Source organism: Fulmarus glacialis, unplaced genomic scaffold (assembly GCF_000690835.1).
Source record: "Fulmarus glacialis isolate BGI_N327 unplaced genomic scaffold, ASM69083v1 scaffold7253, whole genome shotgun sequence".
Lineage (NCBI taxonomy): Eukaryota > Metazoa > Chordata > Aves > Procellariiformes > Procellariidae > Fulmarus > Fulmarus glacialis.
The window spans coordinates 33284-57305 of record NW_009201058.1 but is presented as its reverse complement, the minus strand read 5'-3'; the positions used below and the strand labels follow the sequence as shown (position 1 = coordinate 57305).

Here is a 24022-nt window from a genome sequence, read left to right as displayed (position 1 = left end):
CTGTCCAAGCTGAGCCTGAGATCAAATTCAAATTTTAAAAGATTACAGATAGTCTATTTCAATAACAATCCTAAAGAAAATCAATGTAGAATATTAACTTTCCTTTCAAATTTTTTATTTGCTTTTATCTTAGGCAGTTTGCGCTGGAACGGAATTGGTTCTCCTGATGTAGTTATTTCTTACAGCAAAACCTTATGTTATCTTCTGTATTTCGCAGTTCTAGTTCTTCAGATCTTGGCTAATCCCATCACTTGGAGGATCTGCTCTCTTTCTGTAAAATCATGCTGTGTTTCTGAATGAGCAGGCAAACTCCAGAAGTCTGCCTTACAGGCTGGAGGCCTTCGTTTGGACCTAATGTCTCAGCTCAAAAAGGCTTTTAGACACATTAATCACAATCTTAGTGTGAGATTGGTATTTAACAGCCTTGCTAAATTGGGGAAAGATCTTTTGTCTTCAACAGGGTTGAGATGTCACCCTGAGAATAAACTTGTATGTAAGTTACTGTAAATCATATTGCACCTTCTGTCAGTCCCCCGTCATCTTGCGAAGTGGGTGTTTACAACTGAAGCTGACTGAATGCAAATAATACTGTGAAAGCAGGGGAAAAGGGGCTATCATCTGCCTTAAAAATCAGGAGCCTAACTGCCCATTTTCTGATCTAAGGATGCCGTCATCAGCTTAAGGGAAGGAAACAGAGCTTCAAAACACCAGGGCCAGTGGGCAAAAGAAAGCATTTTCTGCTAATCTGCTTAATGTGGGATGAGTTGACCTTGAAGCTTTTAGAACAAGCAAATAAAATGGAAGTAGATAACTCAGTCACTGAATTAGCAAAACAGCTGCATCATTCTGGGAATGTTGTAGGTTACATCAATACAGTACTTTCATCTCTACCTCACAGAAATCAGATAGTGATCCATCAAATCATTACAATGTTAAAGTTATAAAAGAAACAGTGAAACTAATATGATACCTACGTAGCTCAGTAAAAAAGCCCACAAAGGCTATTTTCTGTTATGAGATATTATACATCATCTAACCATAACGAACGTGGCTAAATAAAGCAAACCTTCACTACAAGGTGCCTATGCTGGTATTCAAAATATGACTTTGGTGCCTGATGTGCAATTTAGGTGCATCGATCCACTAAAGTAACATAAAACATCCTGCCTACCCTCTTAGCGTCTATCTATGTGATAGACAGCACACATGTAAATTGTGCCTACACAGATCCCCTGCAGCATGCAAACAAGATCTGAAGTACATCTGAAGATACAGCATGCCAAGTGAAGCTGTATTACCTGGAGGTGAGACAGAACTAACTCAGTGTGGTGACTTTTATGGCATTGTTGATTCATGCCATACTGGATCACAGCACAAGCTTACCTATGCCAGAAATCCACTGGTCAGCTATTCTCCAAACACACGTATTCTGGCAAAAATGTTTATTTAGGTGCCTGCAGTTCTCCTACCAAACCTATTTAGAGATGGTTCTGCTGGGCAGAGAGTACAGGATCACTTTCATTCATTCATTGCTTTTTATTCTACAGATTAGGGTTTTGCCGCATCTAATTCATGGATGCTAAAATCCCCTATCAGGTTTGGCTCTTCAAGACTTTGTGAACTCAGATCTGGAGTTGTAAATTGTTAGGTTGCCATCCATAACGATGCAAGGACTGCAAAAACTCCTCTGGAAGGAATGCCTTTCCTTTAATTAAAGGTGCTTCTTTAAATGCCATAGTCAAATCCCAAACTGCCACTCAGAAATAAGTGTGACCAGATTTGCAGTATGCCCATTAGAAAGTGATGTGATGGTAATCAGGCGGTAATGTGCTACATTAGACTCGGTATCGTGGCCAAAAGAGGCTCACATGGTAATTGCAATCTAGCGTGATGTTATGGTTGGTGACAGTGTTGTTCAGAAAATCCCCAGGGAAAGTGTTGTTTTCACAAAGTGTACTGAGATTCTGCTGTGAAATAGTTAGAAAAGCATGACTGACTTTTCATTTCATTTAATATCCTCTCTTACTTACATATGGTTTTCTGAAGAAACTACAGTGGCATTATTTAGTATGTCTTTCTTGCTGAAATTAGCCAACTAGATCCTTGTTTTGAAAAGATCAATTTTTTTTCCCCCAGGAAAGTTATTTTTACAGAATTCATTATTTTGACAGTGTATTTATTTCCAGTCGTGACAGAGTTTCTCACAGCATACAATCAGTGTCAGGATTTGTATTTAATTACCACTTTTCTATGTTAAATACCTTTAAAACCCATCTGATTAATTCTATCCAAATGTAGAATAAGGATAAGATTTACCGTGTTCAACACCTCCATCAATCACAAAGAATCACCTCGCTTGCATATTTGTCCCCTAAAATGTTTGCATTACCCTAAATATTCCAAGTCACACTTCAGTTCAGGAATTCCCCTCCTATTACTTATTTTTATTCACATAACATAAAACTTAAATGGACCAGGTTAGGAATTAACATATAAAATTATTGGGTTTGGAAAAACCCTGACCAGTGAAGATCACTTTTGCCAGCAAACCAAGGCACTGAAACTGCATCCCAAAAGTGCTGCGTTTATGAATGTATTTAATTCTAGTTAATTGGATCCTTATTCATTTTTCAAATACCAACATTAATGATCCACAGTCTAACCTTAATATAATGCTTTTTGTTTGATTTGATTTATTGTTTTAGCTCCAGAAGTGTTCCAGGCCTTTATGGATGGAGGTCCAGGATACTCATACCCTGTAGACTGGTGGTCGCTAGGAATTACAGCATATGAATTACTGAGGGGTTGGGTAAGAATGATGAGTTTTGTTTTATTTAACACATTGACTGACAGAAGTCCCAAAGTTTGCGGTGCCCCTGAGTGCACCCTTCATGATAAAATTTGAGTGGACGAGGCTGCAGTTCAGGTCAGGGATGCTGTCCTGAGTCCTTTCCAGCTGGAAACATTCTCGGGAAAGTTTCTCTCCACTCTCAATTACATTATGAAAGTTTGCCTAAAATGGACATAGAGTTTCGGTGTGCACTAAGGAAAAGCCTAATGTTTTAATGACTTCTCAACAATGCTGAATTGGAAACAATGATATTTTCTTCCAAATAGGGGTTGAGTTACTTCAGGCTTTATTATGTCTTTGATTCTCTTGGCTAATACCTTAAAAGAGCTAATGTAATATCCTAAGATGTTTGGCCCAACTACAGAAAGTGCTTATCTGCCAGTGCACTTGTTACTTATCTAATCAATTATGTGAATAAGCTTAATGAAAAATCTTCCTGAGCATGGCCAAATATCACAGAAGATAATGGAAAAATCTTTTCCATTTTGGTTCAAAGCTGGTTGCTTAAGTATTTACTATTCCCTACGGGAAAAAGTAATTTAGATACTATTTTAGGATAATGATGTAGCTAAAGTAGCTGGGTTTTTAAATTTTTAATTCCTATTTTGGAAAGAGGATTTTATTGCATTGCAGTATGCTGTTTTTAAGGAAGAAGTATTTGTTATCATATGACACTAACACAGTACCCCTACCCTGTCCTGTTAGGCACTTTGTAATGTGAAACAATCCATCCCATAAAGATCTCACAGTTTCATGTAGGATGACAGACAAAGGAAACTAGAAATAAAGAACAATTATTATTCCCATTTTTAGATGGAAAACTACATTTCAGAGTGTCTGCACATCGTTACTTCAATCCAGAAGCTACATTTTTCAAAGGCCTAAAACTTGGCCAAACTATTTTGTATTTCCATAGAAATGGAAAAAGTCATGCTCCTGATACAAAGATCTCTCCTGTGCCAAATCTCAGCCCTGCTCTCAAAACACAGGAGTATTAAAAACCTTTTTTTTTTTTGGGAGGGGGGGAAGTTTTTGCAATTTTTCTCTGCCATCATTCTCAAAAATTACTAAGTGTTTAAGCTGATGTTCTTCCCAGGATGGAAAATTTTAACCTGAAGAGGTAAGGTCTGGCAGTGATAAGCATAATACCTTCTCAACCCTAGTCACAGACGGTAGTACTGGCTGCACATATAATAAATTAAAAGCACATCCTGCTGTTTTTATATCAGCCCTTCTACCAATGAGGGTCTCCAAGAAAGCAGCACAATGAATGATTGTGTAAGGAATCACTGAACTCCCAAGACAAATCACAAAAAATACCTAGTCACTTTAATAAATGAAAAATTATATAGAATGGTACTCATTTGCCAAGAGCCGTACAGTCTTCTCTGAATAAGTCTATCTGACTTCTGTCTACAGACAAAGCAAAGCTGAGACTGAATCAAAATTTTTTAAAATAAAAACATTGCCATCTGTCCATGCTCCTGTCAACCAAGCCAGCTGCTTTTTTTCTCCTGAGGAGCTGCTCTTGCCCACGGAGCAAGCCAAAGGGTGGCTTGGCAGCCCACACTTTTGTATGGACTAGGAAAGGGTGTATTTTTTCCGGAATTGTATTTCTAAATTTTTCTAGTCTAGACAAGGCCTAAACTGACAGGAGTGATGACAAGAGAAGTAGTGGCATGTTGAGGAAATGTGCTTAACCCGAGGCACGTTGCTGTCTGCAACAACCGTGAGCTCCGAAGCTCCATCTGCTGCAGCAGCCCCGTGCAGATGGCTGCAAAGAAGCAGCTTGCGCCTACAAGGCTGCAAGCTAAACCTGCAGGCACGCAGCCCCCTCCTCCTCCGCGCTCCCACAGCACTTTGTTCAGCGGCGAGAAGAGAGCCCCATGGCCACAGAGCAGATGAGTGGGCTCTGGGTGCAGCCCACCTGCTCCTGCCACGGCAGTCCTGGGGAAAGAGGAGGGTGTTGCACTGGGCAGAGCCACCCAGAGATATGACTTTCTGCAGTCAGAGCACGGTGCATGCTACTGCACGGGGAAGGCAGGAGGCAAGGAAGGAAGGAGCATTAGAAATGAGGAGCATTAGAAATTTTGATCATTTTCCACCTCTGAGCTGTGCGTAGCTTATGACGCTGCCTGCCTGAATTCAAGAGGAGATAAGTAAAAATGAGTTCCTTTTCACTGAGCTGAACTTTTTTTTTATTTGCCTCTACTGTTATGAGATGGAAGAGTCTCAGAGGAGGCTCAGGGTGCTTCAGGCATTGCAGCCATTCTTCTCATGCCTTTTTCTCTACTGCCAGGTGGCCAGGACAACGTGTTGCTGGAAACGGGGTTGTAGCTACAGGAGTAGGTTGCATCTGGTACAGAGCTGTCTGGACCATTTTTTGATTATCCACAGCAGCGTTAGCATTTCTTAATATGTTGCAGGCACATTTCTCTCCTTAGCCAGTTGTTGATAAAAGACCTAACAACCAAAAAAAGTAAATTTATAAATCTTTGTACCAAATGTTGATCTTTTCCCCAAGTCCATGAAATTAAACTGCATGATGCAAACCACGACACATGTCAGTCTGTTCCTAAGCTATAGACAGCTGTTAAAATATTATAATAACTGTATATATCATGCCCTCAACAGAGACAAGGTGAAGGAAAGAGGTAGTAGGTAGGATTCTTGGACTCTGACTTTCACTGTGATGTGAAGAGTTTACAACAAATTTTGGTAAAACATCACAAACAAAAACAAAACAGATTTTTTTTCCTTTTTCAAAAAATAAAACAGAAGGGATCTGACCCTCAGGTGGATTGAAAACATGGGAGATATAGGCGTGAAGGACCTCAAAAGACCAAGCTTATAATGGCCATTTCTTTGAGTATTTATAGTTCAAATTAACTAAGAACAATATCTCTGCAAATCTCAAAAAATAAAGTAAGACTGCAGAATGCTAATGAACTTTAAAATAAGGTAAGTTTTTAAAGGATTTTTCCAGTGAAGAAAAAGGCATGTGCAGAAACACCCTTAACAGAAAAGCTTTCTTATTTTTATTATTACTTTTTACTTCTTTCGAAGGTTCATTATTCCTTAAAATTGCTATTTTTAGAACTAAGTCACCATTTCCAATAATTGGTGTAAATTCTGGCTCAATGATCATATTGATCATGTCGTTATATCAAGTCTAAATCAGCAGTAGGTTATTTCTTGACAACAGACAGAATGTTAACCTTTCATTTTTAATAGCTGTTTTATGGCAGCATTACCACAGGTAGGGAAAAGCATACGACGGACTATTTCAAATGACAGTTTTGAACCTGATTCAAGAAAATTATGTATTCAGAGCATGCATTTAGGTCCTGTTGAATTCATATGGACAGGATATAGCTAAATGACAACAGACTAACTGAAGTGAATCAAAGCAAAAAGATGTAAGCAATCCTTGGATTTATTTTTAGAACATCCCAACGCCTTGGAATTGACTTGGTTTCATACACATGTACAAAGTTAAACATGTGCATGAATCTTCTCAAAATAAGAATATTTTCTGGGCCTTTGTGAAGGGTGGCTCTAATTCACCATCAGATTAGGTAATTTACACCTAGAAATATTCTTAAATTATAATCTTGTACCAGTACACACTAGCAAAAGTCAAGGGATCATTTAGTTCTTAGTGAATGTAATGAGCGTCTGCTCTTTGCTGTTGAGGATGTTGGATTAGAAGGTAACTCTATGTTGTGAATGAATTATGATGCATCAATTTGCACATTGCTGCTATGATGTCATTTGGCTGCAGATCTCATATCACATATCACATATTTGTCACCTGCTGGTACAACTTAATTTACAAGCAATCCACACTCTATCCTTGTTTAAAAAAATACATCAACATAAAGTATCATTCTAACAACTTGCTTCACAAATGAAAAATATGTGCACAATAATTAATAAGAATATAAATTTATATGTAGTACTTTCATTTCCAAATGCTATATTTAATAAAAGATAAATCACAACAATCTTCATGAACAAAGCACTGTGAAGCCTGGAGCTTCTCTTCACCTATAGAAAAATTTAGGCACTGCAAACACAAGACAGCAGGCCCGTATAATCCATAGGTCCATGTAATGAGTTAACTTTAGATTTCAAGAAAAGCAAAGGAGAAGGGTTGGGATTTGGTGTCTACTTTTTTACTGTGGTTCTTACACAGATTTTTGTAAGCATTTTTAAATTTCTCTATCTACTACTCAGTAAAATTGGGATGACAAAGCTTTCAGCCACCACTTTTCCATTTTGTCAGTTTAGATCACAAGTACATCCTAATACGATAAGTAAAAAAATCATAAATAATCCACATTTCGCATAGAATGCCTTAGAAACAAAATTATTCAGCCGGCTCATTTGAACTGATACTTCTTTTCATGAGAGAAAAATTTGCAGAGGAAATGCATCTATGAGTAATTACATTTATTACGACCAAAGAAAAGCACACAGGCAAAGAAGGATTAGCCTCAAAATTGTTATAAGATGTTTTGGAAAACAGAAAAACAAGAATTATCTGCACTCTTTTATCCATTCTTGCTGACTTGATATTGATTTAACTTTATCCCAGAGGCCCTATGAAATTCATTCAGCCACCCCCATTGATGAGATACTCAACATGTTCAAGATAGAAAGAGTTCACTACTCATCTGCATGGTGCAAGGGCATGATAGCACTACTGAAAAAGGTAAGAAAGCACGAACACCTTCTGTCCTCTCTTCTCTCCTCTTCCAGAAGCCCCTCCAACAATGCAGAGGCATCAGGCAAGCACACACATTAGGTAGTCAAAATTTCAAGGATAAGAAAGCAGTGCTTATTCCTAGACTTTTCTGAATGTTAGTGATGCAGTATTCTCTCTTGAGAAGATGGATTATTCTTAGGCTTAGACTCAGGCATTTAATGGCCTCAAATAAATAGAAATCTAAGTTTTTTGCTTATTTTAAAACTAATTCACTAGTGATAGCAGAACTTTGGGGATCAGTAATTCCCACTCTGTGCCCCGGCCCCATTAGCTCCAGCCCTAGTTGTGCATGTCAGAAAGGGAAGGAAGGACCACTCTGCCCTCTGAATCTCTGCTACAGTTTCCAGCCAGGGAGCTTAGAAGTGAAAAGGGCTGTGTCTCTCCCTGTCCCATGTTGCTGTAGTTGCAACAACAAAAGTTGAGCCACGTTGCTGTAAATGCCACTAAGCTACAAGCTGGGGTTCTTTCTGAATGCATCATGACCTTGGAAATTGCTTTCTTCCTAAAATCCAGGTTTTTGTTTGGTTTAATTTTCTGGCCATGCTGCAGGGATCATCTATCTCTTTTAGGTATTTCAGATCATCAATACCGATATTTGAGCAGGAAATGTTTGTGAATGTGTGACTAGAGCAACAGAAGATCAATTTCCTTTGCAGCAATGCGCAATCTATTTTTGATAGATGGAGCAATGAGGTGGTTAATTTTAATTGCTGTCAGGATGCTCAGTGTAACTATATCTTCCAATAAATTAAAAACGACATACAAATTGTTGGGTAGCATTGAACTGTGATGTTTCATGTCTCTCGGACTCTTGTGTATTTGTAAACAGACTTTAGTTACTAATACATTTATATACTTCATGCCTGCAACAGCCATCTGGTGGCAATTAAGTTATATTAATTTCCTATGAGTTATTACTTTTATTTTTTTAGATTGGGCCTTCTAGGACTTGTTAGAGGATTCCTTAGCCATTTTCTCACTCTAAATTCTGTATCATACAATTATATCATACAAGATATGTTTACTCTTTTATATGGCATCCGGTTCCTTAAAAAATGCCTTGTGCTTGATCACAGCTCCTCACTAAGGACCCAGAGTGCCGTCTTTCAAGCCTTGCAGACATTCAAAGCTCCCCATACCTAGCTGATGTCAACTGGGATGCTGTTCTAGAGAAAACTGTGACCCCAGGTTTTGTTCCTAATGTAAGTCGATATTCCAGGTGAACTGTGTTTGCAAATTCCAACTTTAATTATCACTGCTGTTTTATTTGTTTATGCTTGCATTTATTACTCTTCAGTGATTTACTTCTCACAGAAGCTTTACTTTAGATTCTGCTTTCATTTACTCAGACACAGCTAAGGGAAAATTTGGCCCATTTCATTAGATCACAACAAAAAACTAATTAACCTAGGTTCACTTTTTGTTTCCTTTCAAATAAAAAACATTTTCCAGACTTTGCATTTCAGCTGTATTGTGGTTTAACCCCAGCTAGCACCTAAGCACCACACAGCTGCTCACTCCCTCCATCCCCAGCCATCTCCAGGAAAGCAGGGCTCCATCACGCCTAATGGTTACTTGGGAAGACAAACACCATCACTCCCAAAGTCCCTCCTTCCTTCTTCTTCCCCCAGCTTTATATGCCGAGCATGACATCATGTGGTATGGAATAGCCCGTTGGTCAGTTGGGGTCAGCTGTCCCGGCTGTGTCCCTGCCCAGCCTCTTGTGCACCCCCAGCCTGCTTGCTGGTGGGGTGGGATGAGGAGCAGAAAAGGCCTTGACTCTGTGTCAGCACTGCTCAGCAGTAACGAAAACATCCCTGTGTTATCAACACTCTTTCTAGCACAAATCCAAACCGTAGCCCAGCACAAATCCAACCCGTAGCCCCATACTAGCTACTGTGAAGAAAATTAACTCTATCCCAGCCAAAACCAGCACAAGCTGTTAGAGCAAATGATTGTCAGAGTTAACTCTGAGCCAAAGAATACCAAGACGACTGTTGCTGCTCTGAAAGTTAGGCAACTAAACAACATTTGCAAGACTATTTAACATCGTAGTGTGCTGTTCCTTTTTCACTTAAAAAATACTGTTTCAAAAGACTGACCTATTTCCTTTGTGACACTAAAACATTCACATTCTGTGAGGGAAGCTGGTGGTTTCTTTTTTACTGTGGTTCTATTTTGTTGGTATTTTCTGGATATTTCCATTTTGATCATTTGTATGTTAAATGGATTTGAGGGCCATGAATAAAAAGCAATAACTGTGGTGTTGACATGTTTCTCCATTTTGTTGCTTACCCACTTTGTGGACTTGGCAGCGTTAGGTTCGCTGTTGGACTCAATGATCCTAAAGGCCTTTTCCAACCTAAATAATTCCATGATTTTATGATTCTATGTTCAGTCATATTGCATCATAATTCTTCTCCAAGCAATACATTTGTAGCATACTAAGGATTGTTTATATCTTTTTATGCAGCTGTGAATAAGGATGAGGAAGGGGGAATAGCTAGACCCTATCCTCATCCAGGGGCACATTAGAGTTCTTGCTAAAGCTGATGGGGACAGGATCCAGCCCTGCAGAAGCTGATGGAGAGAGGGCATTGCCTTTACGGTTTAGCCAGTTTCTTCATAATCAGCTTAGAGTCATAAATTGTTAGTAGTTTTTTTGGTATTGTTAAATATTTGATAAAGGAAGCAAGAAATTATTTAAATGTAATTTGCTTTCATTTTTAAAGCTTCAGAATTAAAGTGATGTATTTTTTAAGTGGTCAAACAAATCTTAAAACTGTACATGCTCAAAAAAGGAACAGATATTGATCAAATGTAAAGAATTATTTATTTATAAATAAATATAAATAAGCTATAAACCTCCATTAATAAAAAACAAATAAATTTTACTAAACCTGACTGGATAATATGCAGGAAAAAACATCAGAAAGCTTAATATTATACTTTGAGTATACAGACTTTTCTAGGAATAAAAACGATGAAGTGATCTCCAAATCAAATGTTTCATTGTAGGACACCATGAGTTACAGAAGTGTTTTCTGATGTGGTTTTACTGCTTAGTATCTTTGGTTACTAAATAATATCTGCCATTTATGTATAATTCGTCTTAGTACTTCCACCTTGATGGTGACTATGGTGTGATTAAACTCCTAGAAGTGCCAGAGGAAAACAAGCTGCTTTTAAGATCTTCCACCACACAATTCAAATTGTTTGCAATTTTTTTGGAAATGCTTTGAGAGAATGAGCAGAAGAAAGGAACTCATGTTATTCTGATTTCAGGAGTAGCAAAACACTGATGCAGTAATTAGGATGCCAAGCAGTGACTTTTAAAAATTTTATTGGGTTCAGCTGAACCAGAGATTTTCTGGCCATACCCTAGCTCTTATCCCTAAATAGGAGAGGAACAGTTCATCCCAAATGTTGTCATGAGATGGCTTTACTGCACTAATGAATAGAATTAAAAAAAAAAAAACCTGAAGGCATAACTATGCTCCTGTAAACTTTTATGCTGAGGACATCTGAAAGAATCAAGAACCTGGAAAGAATTAAGGAAGAATCTGAAAGGAATCAAGGAAGGAAATGGCCATATAGAAATGGTGTTTCCAATCATCCTGCTTAAAAAAGAACTTCCTGATACAACAAAGAATCTTAAGATTTGGTTCAAGCACCACAAATTAACATAAAAATGGAGAATCCAGAATGTTTAAGTAATGTAAGTAAGTAATGGGTAAGAAAAACCATAATAGAACCATATTTTGATATAAATGCTGCTAACCAAAAAAGGCCTGCTCCTTCCTTTGTTATCATGGATAGGAGCTAGGTAACTGACTCCAGCTGTAACTCTTCAGAAAATCAGATTTTAGCAAGTAAGTTCTTAGAGGTACTCTCCATCCCTCCTGCACTATTACAGTTGCCATTTAAGTGCTACAGCACCAACCGATATTCTGACGAATACCTTGGGCCAGATTAATCTCTCTTATTGGGGTGACATAATTGTAGTCACTCTAGGAGTACATCTGTATATAACTAGGAAGAGGATCTAACTCTTTATAATTGCTTTATAATATGTTTTTTTTTTTCTTAACTCCCTTATTTAAACTTCAACCATCACTCTAGGCCTAAAAAGACAGTTTTCATTTTACAGATGTGGTTAGGAAGCTGGATCATTATTAATGCTATTAACACTTGCCAGACAAACTTAAAAACACAATGGTGTTTCAAAGAGTAACTTTGAATCCTGTTGTACCAGAAAGGAAGACTGAACTGTGATCCTACATTTGAACTTGAAGAAATGATTTTAGAGTCCAAGCCTCTCCATAAAAAGAAAAAGCGACTTGCCAAAAACAAATCCAAAGATGGAGCTAAGGAAACCTGCCCACTGGTAAGCTGGGGACTGTGGCTGCGGTCAGCGGCATTTCATTTACATCCTCTAATGGACAAAATCAGTTAAGTTCAGTTTTATCATCTCTGAAAACAGACTTGACCTCTATGTCTGTCGTTTCACGTATAGCATAAACCATCTCCAAAGCAAGATGAAAAGCAACCATTTATTTCAGTCAAATAGTAACAGCATGTTTAAGTTGTAATCATTTTTGAGATTCTCACAGATGCTCATTTAAAGTATGAAAAAGTGTTGCCAGTTGGCAAATATGCTTCCCACACATGGACAGATAGTTATAAGGAGTATTTATCCTCTACTGGTACCAAAAATGAAAAGTATGCACTGAAAAGCTTGTTATTTATAAATGTTTTAAAGCTGTCTCTTGCAGTCTTGACTAACGTGTCCCATGTAGAAAGACCCATTGTAAAAACAGCCTAAACTTCTGAGAAGATTAAGAAATAATTATTTTCCAGACTTGAATTTTCATTTCAGTGAGGTTTTATAAATTCTGTTGCTACTCCTAATGATTTTGAATGCTCATGCAAACTATTCTTCTTAGAGCTATCAGATGTAAAAATCCTCAGGAATTCTTTGTGGGGAACTTGTTCCAAAAGAAAGAAGGATTGATTGTGCTATCACAGCCCACTTTTAAAGTCTTCAAAACGCCTTTTGATAGTATTCATTCATAAGCTGTTTTGTTCAGTATCGTTTCTGTTGTTGTGATTTTTGCCTATGATTTTCCATCTTTTTTAATCAACCTATTCATGCTGTTTTTTAAAGAACGTACACCTGCAGCAGTGCTTGGAAACCGTTAGGAAAGAATTCATCATATTCAACAGAGAGAAGTAAGTGCATTTCTTAATGCCTGTTTAGCATGCACTACTGAAATTAATTTGAGAACAATTTTTTTTTTTCTCCCAGTGTAAGGAAAAGAGATTAATGATCACAGCAGAAGGGACTAAAAGGCTGGTTTTCCATTGATTTCTTCCTCTTACAGTCTCTGGTGTGATGGTTTTGTAGTTCTATCCATCTCTGAAAGCAAGCAGAACTGCTTGTGGTGAAAGTATGTTAGAGAGAGAAGGTAAATGTCACCAAAACTCTCCAGAGACACTGTTAGCAATTAAGCAAAGGGAATACAATACAAGGGGCTGCTTTTTCACAACTTGAACAAAACCAAGGGAAGTGATAACTCATGAAATTTTAATGAGATGAACTGCAGTGTTCTGACTTGGAAACTCTATTCATACTTCACCACCATAAAACAAGTAATTTCAACATTAGTTATTTCAACAGAGCTAAATATTAAAACTATATTAGACAGGAAGGAAGTGCTTCATTGTCTAAGCATCAGCCAGAATTCGTAAAAACACAAGTCTAAATCCTAAGGATGTCAATAATCTTTCTGGTCCAATTAACACACTGCATTTCGCATAGTTTACTGTGTTTGAGTTGCAGCCACTATGGACCCATTTGTATTACGGATATAGCTCACAAAAGGGGAGTTGTTTGTGTCTTTGGTCAAATTATCCCATTTCATCCAAGTATATTCAGTGGTTTTATTTGACCTAATTATATCTGCAAGCCTTGTTAATGGAGTTGTGAAATGTTAGAAATTAATTTAAAAGTTGTGGATATCTTACTCAATGCTTAAATTCAAGTAATTACTGTCTTCTGTAATTAAAACTGGGAAAGGGATTGTCAACTTTGCACAGTTGACATGATGTCATGAGGGAAACTATGCCACGAATAACCCCATTTTCCTGTGACGATCTGTGGGACATGTCTATGCCCAATACTGACTGCTCACAGAAACTACAGCAAGGACTTACCAAGAAAAGGAAGGTCCGACAGATTCTTCATGTTGTTTTGCATGATCTCCAGCACAAGACCTCCAGCACAAGAGAGCCATATGTTTACATAAGAGCCATAAACAAGAAAAGCCAGGCCAAGTCAGCTCATAAAAGATTTTCAGAAGGGTCTTGGTGGACTTCTCTGAATCAGTTCTGATATCAGTGAACTAGGGAATGCCTGAACTTTGTAGGAGTTTTATTAACCCACAAAAATCAAAATGATTAAGATTGTAATAAGAAGCTTAGAAAAGATTACATTGATAAATCAATTTAATGTATTTCCAAGAAGTTGCTCATACAACTAGTTCATTTCCAGATATGACCCTCTCACCTAACTCCAGAATCATATATCAAGGAAGCCCAATATACAGCAATTTTTGAAAGATAAAATAAAATACCAGATTTTGTTAAAACACTTTCAAAATCCCATTGTGTGTGTTCAGTAGTGTTGACCAATTTCTTTTACATTATTTTATTATGTTATTCTTAAATTTTTTTAGCAGTGCATAGGAAGTTTTTTTCATTTTTTTCATGTTGCACAACTACAGTAACAACACAGCTATAAAGGACTCTGAGAGACTGATGAGAGATGAAGGAGATTACATGGAGTGCAAGTAAAATGGAATGTTCAGTCAGAACAGCATGTGTTTCAGTCATTGCTTGATCAGCTATGACAAGGTAAAGGAAAAATATTTAGTATAGACTTGTAACAGATCCTGCATTATCTTAAGCCAGATCACAATCATTTCTTGTTTAAATAGTATTAGAGCTGAAGAAGGACATGGAGAGACTTCTGTAATACTTTTCAAAGACAAAAATGTTAATAAGGGGGGAAGCAGAGGTCAAATTTTTGAAGTGCAAAGTGAATTCAAGTTAATAGGAAAAAAATAAAGGCAATGGCAGACACAGATGTCATCATACCAGAGAGAAGAGGCTACACAGTATATGCTGGAATAATTCATGGTGGGTTTCCTTAGACCTTTCTATGCCCTCAAGGGTGTATATATAGGCTGAGGTTGTAATTACATGGATTTCCAAAGCCACATGGCCAATGAAGTTCTTGGGAACAGCTGCAGATGCTGAAAGACATAAACTGTTCCTACGAACACAATATCCAATAATATGTGATTGTATCATTGGGTGAGGTGTCAATCCCACGCAGGGCTTTAAAGCAGTCTCAGATTAATACAGCCAGATGTTTTGATATTCCTCCACATTCCTCTACATAGAGCAGAATTGCTTATGTAGTCTAGCTGTTCGAAAATATCTACATATTTCCTTAGATATTCATTATATTCAGCTACAAACAGCTACATTTTATTGTGATTTAAGCCTTCTGCTCAGTTTACTTCAGTGGCACAGAACACTACATAAATCCTAAGAAAGCGTTAATCAAAAAACTTAGCCCATCTTTCAAGGGAAAAGATGAGCATCCCCAAACTAAAAGGATTCTAGGCAAAATTACAGATGTTTCTGACTGAGCAACAGAAAGTCACATAGTAATGTGTAGTTAGAGTGCCATGTTAACCATGCCAGTTCCACAACATCTTGCAATACAATACTCGTAAAATATCTGCTATGAAAAGCAGAATCTATTTTTATTGAATGTCTTCCTGATACTTCCAGGCTGTGTCTCTTTTTCACTATATGTCTTTCATCCTGCAACAGACACTGCAAATCTTGAAATACGCCATATTTATTTTCTTTCTAAGAAGCTCGGGAGACTATCAGAAACTCTAAGACTGCAGTTAGGGTTGGGGGTGGGGAAACAGAAAAGGCTTACTAGGCTGAAAAGAATTAAAAAATAATTCAAGAGACTGAATGAAGTAACTTAAGAGTGTAAGTTAATGCCAGCAAAGACAGAATGTGCACATTTTCACTTTTCTATTGCTTTCTGCAGTTAAGTAACTGGAAACTGCTGTTTATAGGAATGTTTTAGGCAAGATGAGTGCATGAGGAAGACAGAGTCCATTTTAGTTAAGCCACACTTTCAAACGAGTAGGCTCAGTTAAAAAGGCTGATGTTCTTCCAGATGGCTTTACCAGCAGCATTCAGGCAACATACCTTCTCAGTAAGTCTTACATTGTTCTTGCATGTAATTTATTTGGTTAGCATAGTTTAACTATATAGCTGATACCTATGGTTTGAACAGTTATGGGAAAGGATGAAAGATTTTAATAATTAAAAATAAATAGAATGTTGTATCCAGTCAGAGAGCACAAACATACACTGCAGAATGCAGACGACACCAAGCTGGGCGGGAGTGTTGATCTGCTCGAGGGTAGGAAGGCTCTGCAGAGGGACCTGGACAGGCTGGATCGATGGGCCGAGGCCAACTGTATGAGGTTCAACAAGGCCAAGTGCCGGGTCCTGCACTTTGGCCACAACAACCCCATGCAGCGCTACAGGCTTGGGGAAGAGTGGCTGGAAAGCTGCCCAGAGGAAAAGGACCTGGGGGTGCTGGGCGGGCAGTGTCCCCAGGGGGCCAAGAAGGCCAACGGCATCCTGGCCTGTATTAGAGATAGTGTGGCCAGCAGGAGTAGGGAGGTGATTGTCCCCCCATACTCAGCCGCACCTGGAATCCTGTGTTCAGTTTTGGGCCCCTCGCAACAAGAAGGACATTGAGGTGCTGGAGCGTGTCCAGAGAAGGGCAACGAAGCTGGTGAAGGGTCTAGAGAACAAGTCTTACGAGGAGCAGCTGAGGGAACTGGGGCTGTTTAGCCTGGAGAAAAGGAGGCTGAGGGGAGACCTTATCACTCTCTACCTCTTCTGAAAGGAGGTTCTAGTGAGGTGGGTGTCAGTCTCTTCTCCCAAGTAACAAGCGATAGGGCAAGAGGAAATGGCCTCAAGTTGCTCCAGGGGAGGTTTAGATGGGATACTGGGAAAAATTTCTTCACCAAAAGGGTTATCAAGCACTGGAACAGGCTGCCAAGGGAAGTGGTTGAGTCACCATCCCTGGAGGTATTTAAAAGACGTGTAGATGAGGCGCTTAGGGACATGGTTTAGTGGTGGACTTGGCAGTGTTAGGTTAACAGCTGAACTCGATAATCTTAAAGGTCTTTTCCAACCTAAATGACTCTATGATTCTATGACAGAGCAACTGTGTTTTGTTAAAATAGGAATTAGGAAAGCAGGACTTGGAGCTGTGATATTAGCTGTTTGTTTTATATATTGGATTTAACTGTACAGGGCTTCCTGGACAAAAAAATGTGTAGTCACTGATTATCAGCAGTGAGAAACAAAAGTTAGATTTGTACATCTTTACTTACACACTCCTGATCACACAGCATCTTCCGTTGATACTATTCAGCATTCACTGGGAAGATGAGGAGGAATGAAGGGAAGACCAACTATTCCCAGTTTCTCTGTAGAAAAAGCCAGAAAACAACTCTATCAAACTAAGCAGTTTGCAGAAGATGAAACAAAATCATTTTCTATTTTCCTAAGATTTGTATTAATGCAAAAGACTGTCCTGTTTACTAAAAATGGCAGTTTAGAAGAGAAGTCCCAGTGTAGTTCTGTGCTTCAGTTTAGCTAGGCATGTTCTCATTACTGTTAATCCTATAAACCGTCCAGGAAATTTGTGAAATCTGAAGGGAATACTACTTTCATCTCTGTGAAATGGACACTGAATGTTCCAAAGTCTTTCTGTGATCCAAGTCAACAGTTGTTCCTATGATACACCATTTCTTCTAATAAAAGGAAAACTGAATTTGGGCCATGTTCATCCTCCACACCCAAAGTAATTTTCTCTTGGGACACTCATATACAACTCCAGATAATGGAACAGCAGACCAGGAGCAGCTTTAGGGATGTGCAACATTCATGGGATGAAAATACTTTCTACTCCATGTAAAATGGTTAAGCTGTTATGAAGAGGTAGCTTTATACCTTCATCCTCAGGAAAACATGAAGCATCCAGAATGAAATCCCTTACACTGTAAGTAGATTTTATCTTGATTTTATTTTTGCCAGTGCGTCAGATACCAAAGTGGCTCAGGTGTTGCTACATGGAAGGCTTTATTCTTATTTACGTTGAAATTTCAGTAGATGTGAGCTACAAATTAAAATACATATGTGTCTTTTGACATGACATGGGTGTATGTCATCTGTCCACATTGACATTATCTTGCAGTACCGTTAAGAGAGGGGTACACACTGTCCTGATCCTAAGTAAAATAAAATAGGAAAATCCTTTTATAATCCAAGTTTGAATGTGGTGCAGGAAATGTTTTCTATTCTTCTTAAGAGTGTCAGTAAAATCTCTTACTTGGTTTTGAATACGTAATATAAATAAACTGTGGTCTAAAAACGGTCCACGCAGTGGGTCTTAGTTGCGGAATATGATCTGAAGCTGATTTCAGGGACTTGTTTGGCTCTTTTTGCTGGCAAATGATTTTTTTCTGTTTTTAAATCTATTTCTATGGATAGATGCTTTATTACATCTAGAAATGCAGCACCAAATGTTCTGCAGTATCTGAATGTGTATTCCTATACACTTGCCAGCAATTTTTCGAGAAGCTGATCTTATTTAGAAGCTGTAGGCTATATTTTCAATTTCTTTGCAGGGGAAAGAAAGATTGTACAGATAAAGCCCCACTGTTTGTTCATAGCTTTATTAAAAAGCTGAGCACAGATTATTTTGCTATTTTTGTGCCGTTATCACTAAAGGAATCTTCACGTACATCTACATCTGTTTATGAATGTCCAAAACCTGAAATAGCCAAAAATGAAGAAATAAGATTCAATATTTGCTTGTAGTGGAATTACATTTCTCACCCTTTATGGTTCTTGAGCTTCTTCCTCTCCCTGAAAGATGTCTTTAAGATTAAAGAGGTAAGCAAACAAAGAACAGAGGAGAAAACACAGGAAATATCTGCTCCTCAGGCAGAATAATCCTTCAGTTAGATGCTTCACAAACGTGTCATCAAAATTATCAGCCTACTAATGAAAGTAAAATCATATAGCCACATTTTATTGAACAGAATATATATTTCATATACACAACATATGTGAAAACGGTTTAGAATTCTGCAGAGCTAGTTTAATAAATCGGATGGAGGGATAAACAAAATATCCATATTTTTAACAATTCTAGTGGAAAATGTACTAATGATTTTGAAGTTGGAGGTTTTTTTACTTAACACTAATATCCTGCAATAGCATTGCTATGACAGTCAGCCGTCTAGCCCCCACTGATCTGAACAGGCTTGTCCCTTTCCTGAGCTACTGGTACACCTTAGTTCTCTTCTCAGTGTTTGTTCAATGCAACCACACTAAAAAATTCCACCACAGATTGAAGCAATCAGGTGGATGCTGCACATTTCCCTTTCTTTTCCTACTATAATTCCTACTGTTTGGCCATACCTCATTCTTTCCTAAAAGGTACTGAACAGCTCTAGGTGAACAGACAGCTCTCTCTTCCCAGAATAAACAGCAAAATTAGAGGGAGCATATTTTCTGCATATTAAGATGCTTAAAGTCATGTTGTCTGATTTTGTCCATATCATAGGTGAAAAGCTTACTTAATATTCTCTGCATGTTTTATAGGATCAAATTTATTACCTCTTTCTTTGTAGTTCCTTTTCTTTCCTTTCAATTGTCTTTTCAGAGTCAAATCCAGAGTCCCTGAGTGCTTTCTTTGATTTCAGTTTGATTGGAATTGAATATTCATAATGATTTGCAGTATACCTCACTGAATGTACTTTTCTTAATAGATATTTTATGTCACTTAGTGTCTTTGGAGATATTTATATTATCATAATTCCCATAATATCTGAATGCTTTTTGGATGAGGCTACAGCACAACTTTTCTTTTCTTGCCCCTTCTGCTGACCCTAATTCAGTTTAAATCCATCTCTTTCTGAGCATTTCAAGGGGTTACACTGCTCTTCACTGATCTCTTTCTTGTCCCTTTTGTAATGGATATATCTGCTTTTGGAGATTGCTCCTGCAATTTCACCTAATTAGAAAGATGCTTTTCTGAACATGATTAAACCTCGCTTGTTTTGGGACACTAATAACTGCTGCTTTGTCACACAATCCCTATCACTTCTGCCTTTGATCCCTGCTCATTATTACTGGCTTAGAATTACCAGTCCAAATGTGACTCTCTTCTTAGTGAGCCAAGCTGCCTAAAGATTTGAGCATATCTCATCCAAGCTGGCTGTTTTTCTGTAGGCATACCCTCAAAGTAACTTTTTTTGAGAAAAGAGTGGTCATACAAAAGCCATTGTTTCAATTCCCTTCACAGTTTCATACAGAAGGAAAAAAAAAAAAGTGGCTAATGAGTACCTGGAACCTCATTTTCTAACCTTCTAGGAAAAACGGCCGAAGTTTTCCCAAGCAAGTAATGGTATCATTGTAGTGGCTACACTTCACCAAATGAACATCCAACTTCAGGAATGAAAGTTTGTGTGTGGGTGCATATATCAGAACACTCTCTGTGCTGAAATGTGGTCCTGGAAGGACCTGGCAGTATCAGGATAACAGATGCAGATACAGAAAGCTAAACACAAATACACCTCATGAAAACTAATCAAAAGTCAATTCATAGGTAGAGAAAAGAAAAATACATCTTCATTTGTGCATCTCAGAATTTGGAGAGGAACCAAAAATGTATGATTCCGAGCACGGTATAAAATTATTTTTTTAATGGGTTATGTGGGAAAAATCATATCTGTGATAAATGAAGGCTGCATAATAAGTCATGAATATTCAGTGACCATAGGGGATTACCTTCATGATTTCTCTTAATCTCTCTTAATGTTCTAAACTAGCATAAATTCTCACTTGTTAGGAGTCTCCATAAATTAAGAATGACTCATGAAGACTGAACTCTTCATCTTGTAGAAAAGAAATTTGGGGCCAGTTGCTGAAGCAATGCAGAAACAAGCCAGTAATGATATAACATGATTATTGCCAGTCATTCTGATACTTTGTGTATCTGTTGAATATATTCATAAAAGAGTTGGAAAGGGAGATAAATGGTGAGGTGACAAAGTCCACTTATGATACCAGAGTAGTGAAAACTAAATCTGACTGCAAAAAGATGCAGTAGATAATGATAGTCATGGTTCTGCATTGCAGGGTACTAAAAAATGGCAGCTGAAATCCAATACTGGTAAGTGCAAATACGTTAGGAAGAAAATAATCTAAATTTTACCTTTAGGACAATGGATTCTAAATTAGTTTCAGTTATGAAGGAAAGAGATTTTGAAAAGACTGTAGATAGCACAATGCTTAGTGGACAACTAAAAAGTGTTAACAACTAAAGGGTGTTAATATGCTCAAAATTGCAAAGAAAGCTGTAAAGAAATTAACATCAGGATGTCATGGTGTGTATATGTATATATGTTCATATATATACACCTGCATCTTCCATTCTGTGTACAGTTCTGCTTCCTTATCTCAAAAAAGATACATAGGACTTAGAACAGTTTCAAAAAATGAAAAACAGGATTAACCAGAGGTGTGGCATGGCTCACATTGAAGGATTTCATAGCCTTGAACTAGTTTAAACTCAGAGAAGAGGCAACTGAAAAGACAGAAACAGGCTAAATAATAATATGGTATGAAACTTATTGAGAAGATGACTAAGCAATGATTATTCACTCTTTCTGGTAACTCATGGTCACAAAGTTATCAGGCTGCAGGTTTAAAAGAAAACAAACGATGCCTTTCTGTGTAATGCAGCACGTTGCCGAGTGGTGTTCTGGATGCTAAACTTATGAAAAGATTCAGAAAAGGATTGGAGAAATTAATGGAGAAAGATCCATCAAGGTCCTTCAGACATGAGACCCCTGGTGCACTCATTGGTTTGGGAAGTCTGGAAATGTCAGGAGAGAGGTGGGGATATTTGAAGAGGCAGACATTTGTCTCCATTTGGCTTGTTCTTTGACAGTATCCACTAGTGTCTGAAATGGGCCACTAAGAGAGGTGGGCATCTGTGTTAGATGGAATAACTGGGTATGTGCTTTTATGCTTTCTCACTGCTTATAACGTCTCCATCTTCATATAGAGTCTTCATAATAGCACAAGGGTTGCGCAGTAGAATGTACATATATATGTGTGTATATGTATGCATACCTGCAAGTATATATATGTGTGTATATATATCTCTCTCTCCTTTTCAGAAATAGGGTAAGTAAAGCAGACTTAGGACAGTAAGAGATTTAGGTAAGATTCAGATTGTCCCTTGCTGTGTTTCAGGGGACGTCAGGCACCCATCCCCAGGGAAGACCTCAGGGTTGTGAAACCCAGCTGGAGATAATTTTCCTGTGTCCCGCCTGGGGCATAATACATACTCCTGTTGTGGATGCACCTTAGTGACTAGCCTAGATGGCTCAATATTCAATACAGTGGTTTCCATGGATCCCTGTGTTAGGTGCCCACCTTCCCCATGCATTGTGTAGGGAGGTTTGGTGATCAAGTAAAGGCTGCTAATTATGCTATGTGATCACAAGCAAAATACCAGCCAAGTCTGCTTCGGGGGTTCCATCCTTCAGGGAACGAAAGAGCTGCACGGTTAACTAGACTTCTTGTGAATCTAAGTTTTGGGCTTTGGCAGAGAAATCTTGCATGAGGAATAGGTGGAGAGAGATGAGCCAGCAGAGAGGTCGGTGCAGGCTGCGGTTGCTCCCTGGAAACGCGCAGGCTCTGATTCCTGGAAGCCTGTTGCTGCGAGGAGAAGGGTAGGGCTGAACCAGCCTCCTCCCAGATGCTTACTGCAGTCTGAGAATGTTTATTGTCAGGTCCCAATAATCAGGCAGAGCCAGACTGGCTTTCCATGTACCTTAATTCTTAAGTTATTGGCTGTATGGCTCCCATGGAGCTGCAGTTTCAATTAGAGATGCCACATTAAAGAAATTGGTGCTGCTATGCAAATAGGTTATCACAGCTAATATTTTCCTCACTTACTTCTGATGCAGGATCCTCTTTTCAGCACCAGGGGACAGGCACGAAAAGGAAAGAGAAGAAATTAGATGGGATTGAATGGCCACGTTTCGGTGATGGCTGGCTGGCTGCCCTTTTGTTCAGTCCTGCTTTGCTGTGGCAGTCTGGCATACCAGTTCACAGCCACAGAGCTGCAGACATGTGCATCACGTCACTGCAAAAGCAGCACGCATTTCACAGGCATCACATTATTATTTGTCTTTAAATTGTCAGTCTGTTAGCAAAATTATGCTTGTTGCTGTGATCTGCTGTCTGTTAACAGGCCTCTTCACTCCAGCTACTCTGTAAAATCTTCCTGCCCTGAGGTCCAGGGTCTCGGTGGGGATGGCAGTGGCAGAGAATATGTTTCCAGTAAAGTAGATCTAACTCTAGATGCAGACGAAGAATTGTCCCCATATATTTCATTTGGACGTGACCCAAAGGATCACTCTACCTTGAAACTTTCACCAGAAGAATAAAGGAAGAGAACATGTCAAAGCAATTCCTGCGATCTATTTATCTGCTGACAGCTTTACAAAAGAGTGAACCTGCATCCTTCAGGATACACACCAAAGGCAGGCTAGGAGACAAGTATCTTTCTTGAGAATGAGTTCTGGCCCATACTGTTGAGAAATATCCTTATTCATGGGCAAGTGCCTGTAGTTTTTAAACTGGATTCTGGCTAACTGGAAAAAATGTTTTCTTCCTGTGGTCCCACAAAGTCCAATAACCAATATATTACTGGGAAATTTCATAGCTGCTTTCCTGTTGCTTGTACATGTGGATCTACAGATGTGTCTAAACTAGAAAAACTAGTTCACATTTTAAAATGTGGCTGAACAAGACAGGTATTGTTTAGGATGCACATGGTCTTGGACAGACGATAACGCACTTCTAAGAGACACCTATTTTACTAGTCTGAACATGGCTTTAATGTTAGTGTTAATCAGTTGTTTTAGTTTCATTTTCTAAAATGGCTGCACATCGTTTGCTGTTTTCATTTATTTACTTCATCTCCTCACTCTTATTTTGCTTTATCAATTCCCAGGGTAAACCTGAGATCTCAAGACATTGCGGGTCAACATGCTACAGCATCCAGTATGATTTGTCACTTGACTTCCACACACTAGTATTTCACATGTCACTCACATCATATGTGCACCTGAACCCATTATACTTGATTATAAATTGCTGGTTGATAGAAAATCATATTCACAGGCATTTACTGA

At 38.4% G+C, this 24022-nt stretch overlaps 1 protein-coding gene across 1 annotated transcript in view; it reads left to right on the top strand.

The window, feature by feature from the left end:
• The window catches only part of STK32B (serine/threonine kinase 32B), a gene marked incomplete at its 5' end in the record, with an annotated part of 52193 nt that overhangs the window by 19417 nt on the left and 8754 nt on the right, over window positions 1-24022 (top strand). The window contains 5 exons of the mRNA XM_009573798.1: window positions 2706-2809; window positions 7452-7568; window positions 8699-8824; window positions 11878-12009; window positions 12790-12854. Coding sequence (XP_009572093.1) covers window positions 2706-2809; window positions 7452-7568; window positions 8699-8824; window positions 11878-12009; window positions 12790-12854 — 544 coding nt within the window. The remainder of the gene's footprint in view (window positions 1-2705; window positions 2810-7451; window positions 7569-8698; window positions 8825-11877; window positions 12010-12789; window positions 12855-24022) is intronic.